General features: G+C 34.5%; 1 protein-coding gene across 2 annotated transcripts; it reads left to right on the top strand.

Moving 5' to 3' along the window:
• Positions 1-1,870: 1,870 nt before the first annotated feature.
• On the top strand, positions 1,871-6,148 carry LOC132606555 (protein DETOXIFICATION 29-like). 2 transcript variants are annotated; one of them, XM_060320123.1, is made up of 7 exons: positions 1,871-2,365; positions 2,821-3,362; positions 3,468-3,554; positions 3,758-3,814; positions 4,230-4,468; positions 5,295-5,500; positions 5,781-6,148. In XM_060320123.1, exons 1-7 carry the CDS (start codon positions 2,111-2,113, stop codon positions 5,844-5,846), a joined length of 1,452 nt encoding a protein of 483 aa, XP_060176106.1. In that variant the 5' UTR covers positions 1,871-2,110; the 3' UTR covers positions 5,847-6,148. The 2 variants fall into 2 exon arrangements, with proteins under 2 accessions (XP_060176106.1, XP_060176108.1); XM_060320125.1 differs by having other exon boundaries at positions 2,229-2,365; positions 2,825-3,362.
• The last annotated feature ends 725 nt before the right edge of the window (positions 6,149-6,873 follow it).

Here is a 6,873-nt window from a genome sequence, read left to right as displayed (position 1 = left end):
AATTCTCCTTGTAAGCTCAGGTTCAATATTCGAAAATATCCATCTATTAGTTTGTATTCCCTCCGTCTCAAAATAAGTGTCACTTTAGTAAATAAAAGTTGTTCCAAAATATATAAGTGTCATCTTAGGCATTCAAGACAAAAATTGACAAGCGTTTCCAGCTATGCTCTTAGCATTAAAGAAATAGTCATTTTTAATATTGCTCAATTCTCAAAAAAAATCTTAGAAATATGAGTAGTTTAGTAAACTTCACATTGTATTTAATGATTTCTTAATGAACGTGATTTTTGCTAAGGTGACACTTATTTTGAGATGGAGAAAGTACAACTTTATGTTTCCATAATTTTGTTATTTGTTTTTTAAGTGACCCCCATACTTTTTGGAAACATGAAAAGCTTGTGTAGTGGTTTTATTTGGCTCGGTAAAGCACTTGTTTTTACGCCTGTATTTACATAAAGACTACATTCACAAAACATCATCAGTAAGTAAAATGATAATAGTAGTAGTACATAATTGACACCTTTTACTTTCACATGGCGTAAAGGCATTAGGCATGTGAATCACCTTATTGGGAAACATGAATATGAAATTATCTTCTTTCTTGTGAAAAAGCATCACTATTTTCTCCCTACCTTATCAATTTTGTTATGAAGAAATGGGGAGTGTAATTAAAGTGGGTCATATTATTTTAATATCGAAGGAGGGAGGTAGAAAAGAGCAAGGAAATGCTACGATATTGATTAGTTTGAACCCTCCATCTTAACTGGGGAAGACAGAGAACTTATCAAGTGAGTTAGCCCTCAATCCTTAAAAGTGGATCATTATGTAATGAGTAAATTGGTTAAAAAATGGATGAGGTGTGTTGGAATTTTTTGAATAGTTTGTACGTATATATTTTATACTGAAAATTGTTTTTATATATGCTTAGGGTCTTCTACTTTCTGTTTAGACACTTCAGTGCAACAAAGTATTAGTTCGAGTATCGTCTTATAAAATTTATCCATTCTATCTTCTCCTTTTTCACTACTAAGTACTAAGTACTAACAACAATCTTGTCCCTATTTCTGTTTTTATTGATTAAGAAAAAAAAAAGATAAAGAAAACAAAACAAAAAAGTATGCTACAGATCTGGATACACTAATGAAAATACTTGCAGGCTCTTTAAAATGATTATTATAGGATAGTGAAGTCAGCAGAGTTATGAAGAAAATCAAGAGCTGGATTAACTTTTTCCAAGTGGGAACTAAAGTCAAGTATGTCGACGACAACCTTCTTTTAATTATTGGTTCATTATGTAACAAATTCCATATATCTGGAAATGAAAATGTGCCACTTGCCATGTACATTAGATAGAGTCCGTTTGAATCGAATGTAGTCAGAGTCTTATGTCAAAGATGCCAATGTGAACTTTTTTTCTATTAAACTATAAAGCAAGTTATTTCTAAGGTAATTTCCTTAATAAACATTAATATTAATCTGATAAAATGATTACTAACCTTCTATGAAAGATTAGCAACTAGTTGAGGTTTTGGCTAACCAAATTTGACTATTTATTTTAAGAATTGGATTCAATATTTGAAGTTTAGTAGTTCATATAACAACCTCAAATTAATATGCTATAATAATGATTCAGTTCACAAATAACAATCAAATATCTCAGTGAATTTCTTAATATAAAAAGTTGAGCAAAAACTATTGAGATTACGTAAACCCAAGTTTTATATTGTAGATCCACGCCCGTCTATTTCAATCATACGTTCTTAATTGTCAATGGTCAATACAAGGGGGCTGAGGAGCCCAAGTTTTATACTTTTTACACCTCATTAATCATTGATTCACTCTTTATATATGCTAAACATTTACTGACTATGGATACCGAACCCAACTCGTATAATCTGCCAAAATCTTGTTTTAGAACTTTGTGATTTAAAAATTCAATTTGCAGATGATTTCTCTTAATAATACACATAAAGACAAAAAGGGCACATGTAATATAGATGATAAACAAGTCTCCTTTTCAATATTAAAGAAACATCACCTTCCTCCAATGATCCATTTTCTAAGTTAAAAGAGAGAAAACATCAGAGTTTTGAAGCATCAGGTTCTAAAAATGGAACAAAAGACCTTAGAATTAGAGAGACAAGAGAGTGATGGTGGCCTTCAGGAAAATAAAAAGATAGGCAATAAATGGGGTGTTGAAGCAAAAAAGGTGTGGCATATAGCAGGACCAGCTATTTTAAATGCAGTATCTTTGTTTTCTCTTGAATTTGTCACGGCTGCCTTTGCTGGAAGACTGGGAGATTTAGAACTTGCTGCTGTCTCAGAAGTTCATAATGTTATAGCTGGCTTTGTCTATGGAGTCATGGTATGCTAATATTATTTGCTTTTATTGCTTTTGGACCCGTTGAAATCTGCTCAAATGAAAACTTTTAACTGGTTAATAACATAGCCAACTATAGGATCTAGGGTAAGTAGATTAAGAACGAATATACCTTTTTGGGCCACCCTAAAGAATAATAGCAGACAAATGTATATGCGTTGTATATTAAGTATAAATATACATATTATATACATAATCAGCGTATATGTTTTGTATATTTTTGTCTAGCGCCCATAGTAAATTTCTGACGACAGGCCAAAAATGAAAAATTCCATGATTATACGTACACATTTTCAATGTTCTTTTTGCATATGATAAATATAGTTGGAGCTGATAACAGTAGATTCACTTGAACCTCCCTGCCTCTGGTTCAAAAGTATCTAAGCTTAACATGATTTGAATCTTTTCGTTAAGGATGTCGTTAATTCTTGGGTATTTAGCTAGGGATGGCAAGTGCTCTGGCAACACTTTGTGGTCAAGCAGTGGGAGCTGGACAGTTCAACATGCTTGGAGTTTACTTGCAGAGATCATGGCTCATTACTGGATTTACATCTTTGTTGCTCACCCCAGTTTTTGTCTTCACCTCGTCGATACTAAAGCTCCTACGTCAAGATAAAGACATTTCAAATCTTGCAGGAAAATACGCGATTTGGATAATTCCTCAAATGTTTGCATATGCGCTCAACTTTCCTATGCAAAAGTTTCTTCAATCTCAGAGTAAAGTTTGGTTCATGGCCATTATTTCAATGGGAGGATTGGCAATTCATGTATTGCTAAATTGGATTCTTGTTTTAAAGGCGGGACATGGGCTTTTCGGTGCTGCAATTGCTGGAAATATCTCTTGGTGGCTTTTGAACATTGCTCAGTTTGTTTACATAATTTCGGGCTATTTCCCAGAGGCGTGGACTGGTTTTTCATATCTGGCTTTCAAGTCGTTGACTAATTTCGTGAAGCTATCACTTGCCTCTGCAATAATGGTGTGGTAAGTTTTGAATGGAAGTTTGGTAATTAGTACTTACTAGACTTAGAAATTTTTAAACTAGTAGTACCATTTTTTATGATGAAACTTATAATTGGATGGTGGCAGTTTAGAGCTTTGGTACTTCACAGCAGTGATTCTAATGGTAGGAGGCTTGAAAAATGCTACAGTTTCTGTTGACGCCATATCGATCTGGTTAGTATTGTGTTACTCCATAGCAGCTACATTCTTGAGATAGTTCACTTTTGCATGATAATTATACATACTGATAGTTTGATGAATTTTTGAGATAACCAGTCTTTTCTTGTCTCACAAATTTGATTCTTGATTTTCTCTTTCTTTTTGAGTTCTTTCATTACAAAGCCTTACATGTTAACCAATTTGTTTGGATATGACAGTCTTGGCTTGCAACTGTGGACACTGACGGTTGCCTTTGGTTTCACTTCATCAACCAGGTTAGTTGTTTCACCTTAACCGTGCAAAACAACAACTAATGAAAACTAGGAGTTATAGTTTTCAAGCATGTACCATTTATGTGATTTTGGTTAGTAAAGCTAAGTAGCTAACTAAGATAATACTCTCTCCGTCCCAAAAAGATTGTCCTCCTTTGACTTGGCATAAAGTTTAAGAAATAAAAGAAGACTTTTAAAATGTGTGATCCAAAACAAGTCTTAGATATTTGTGTGGTTGTAAATCATCTCATGAAGTTAAATTATTTCTAAATATAGAAAGGGACAACCTTTTTGGGATAGACTAAAAAGGAGAGGACAGTCTTTTTGGGACAGGGGGAGTAAGATTTTCTGCTTTTGATCAAATTATATTTCCGCTATTTGGTTGGGAATCTGCTCTGAGATTATTGTGGCATTGCAGTGTGAGAGTTTCAAATGAATTAGGAGCTGGAAATCCAAAAGCAGCAAAATTCTCCGTTTCAGTAAATGTTTTGACTTCAGCAGTGATTGGCCTTGTGTTCTCAGCAACAATACTAGCTACCAGAAAAGAGTTTCCAAGACTATTCACAAATGAGCAGCATGTCATAAAGGAGACATCAAAGCTGGGATATATTCTTGCAGCTATTATCTTCCTCAATGGCATCCAACCTGTTCTACTTGGTATTTCTCTCTAAATTCTACTGATTCGACTTTCAAGGTATATGAATACAGAAATTTCCTCACAAGTCCAGGTCGAACATAGCCCCAATTCAGAAATAAAAGGAAAATTCAGGAAAATGTATACACGAAAATTCACTCGAACAAGTTTAAAAAATGTTTCTTGTTACCAGATATCCTAACATTTGATTAGTATGTAAAACCTATAGATACAACTTATTGAAACATATCATGAACCTTTGATCAAATGAGTTCTTGCTAGTTTGCAAAAGCTTATGATTAGCTTCATCCTTTTTGTCCTAACATATGCTTGTCATTAGCTTATTTAAGCCATAAGTTAAAAACTATAGCTAATTTTCCCATCGAGATTTTCAAAAGTGACCATGATAAGTTCAAGCTAAGCATTCCAATTGCAGCTATGTTGGCTAACTAGTTAAAATAACAACTAGTACTATACATGTATATTTTAAAACTGATGCCTCCAATTAGAGGGGGGGGAACGTATGAACATGTATATTTATCATGTCTCATGAGTCATAATTTTAACTTCAAGGGAGGGGTGGTTACAAATCCTTGCAGCTTAAAGCATCATCTTAAGGAAAAGGAAAAGAAAGGAAGGAAAAAGAAAAGGTTTTTTTTTTTCTTTTTCATTTTTGGCCCGTCGGCCAAAATTAATTACAGGCGCTAGCCGAAATACAAAACTTATACATTTACTAGATATCTTGTAAATTAGATAATCGAAAGGCATTGACTATAATTATCTCAAGAAAATATCGAACATTGAGAAGAGATGCAGAACATAAGTTTTAATACAATTTGCAAAGTGCAGGAGTGGCAGTTGGAGCAGGATGGCAACTTCAAGTGGCCTTAATTAGCATAGGATGTTATTATGGTTTTGGGCTACCACTGGCTGCATTGCTAGGTTACAAGTTCAAATTTGGAGTTGAAGGCATACTCTCAGCTATGCTTGCTGGCAGCTTACTTCAGACCCTCTTCCAGTTTCTTATCATCGCTCGAACTAGTTGGCACAAACAGGTAATTCTCACTTTTTTTCACATAAATTTATGTGTACCTCGACAATTCAATTTTGTAACTCTGCGAACCAAGGATTAGACATGGGCTAAATCACATAGTGTCAGCTATAACATTTCTCAAATGATAAGGCAAAAATAACAAATGTCAATAGGTTCAAGAATTAGCCATAAATTCAGTAGATATTATTGTTAGATTGAATCTCACTTCACTATACAGTAGGGATTATGACATTGGTGTATCACATTTTGGTAGACTAAACGAAGAAATGAAATTATTGCAGGCTCTTCAAGCAGAGGAGAGAGTGAGAACTTGGGGTGGTGAACCGGAGAATCAATCAACCTCCTAATATAGGCAAGTCCAATTCAATCAACCTCCTAATATAGGCAAGTCCAATTCAATCGATTCTTAATTCAATTCAACGAGGAAATCAAGCAAGCGAAAGTTGATCCTATTTTAAAGCAAGGGTCAGTGTACATTATTGAAGATGGCATCTCTGGGCAAGCTCACTCTAATCATTTGCTTTCTTGTTCTACTATTAAAAATTCTACACTTGTATATTCATAATTTCATATACTTATATTCATCAGTTTGTTTACAGTTTATAGATTTATGAAAGGTTAAGGCATGGATCAGCTAAGCTTGATACTACATGTTTGTGTTACAAATTAGTAACAGGAACAAGAATCGTGTACCTATTGACAGTAGCAGAAAATTCACAGAATCTTTGTTGAAGAATTGGTCCAAGCCAATTCTACTTCACTAAGAAATAGAACACAAATATCCACAAACTAAATGCCCCTTTTGTTTTGTGTGTGTATTCTTTTCTTAGAACACCAGATGAATATTTTTCTCTCTTATTAAGAAGAACGCGTTCTGGTTTCTTTTAAAGCAAAAGGAGAAGAAGTGGTTACTTAGAAGAAACTGTTCCCACAATTCCACGTTGTTAACGTTTAGAGTAGTGGTTACTTCTTTGTAGGAAACTACTCATTATTATCCTACTAACCAGGTCGGGTAAGCCCAACATTGAGTGAGCCGCAGCCCAGTCCATTATCCAACATCTCCCACTTCGCTCATGGTGGGCTAGACCCAAAACCAACATTACCTCAACAACACACGTAATTCATACTGGAAAATAGTTTGTGCGACCCGCGAGCATCAAGAGCTATAATACTCCTAACCCATCAAGGTTATACAAGAACTCTATGTAGAAATCCAATCACATGTGGAAGGGATTCACTACTAACATGAGGATCTTATCACTCGCAATACCCCATACATCATCCGCTACACCAGTAGCTAGTTATCTTATCCCTTGTCCTCTAAAGAGGTGAACTCGAGTTCATGTTTAACTCTATATCCATAATTACACCTGA

Source organism: Lycium barbarum, chromosome 8 (assembly GCF_019175385.1).
Source record: "Lycium barbarum isolate Lr01 chromosome 8, ASM1917538v2, whole genome shotgun sequence".
Lineage (NCBI taxonomy): Eukaryota > Viridiplantae > Streptophyta > Magnoliopsida > Solanales > Solanaceae > Lycium > Lycium barbarum.
The sequence above is the reverse complement of the archived record's forward strand: the minus strand, read 5'-3'. Positions and strand labels throughout refer to the sequence as shown.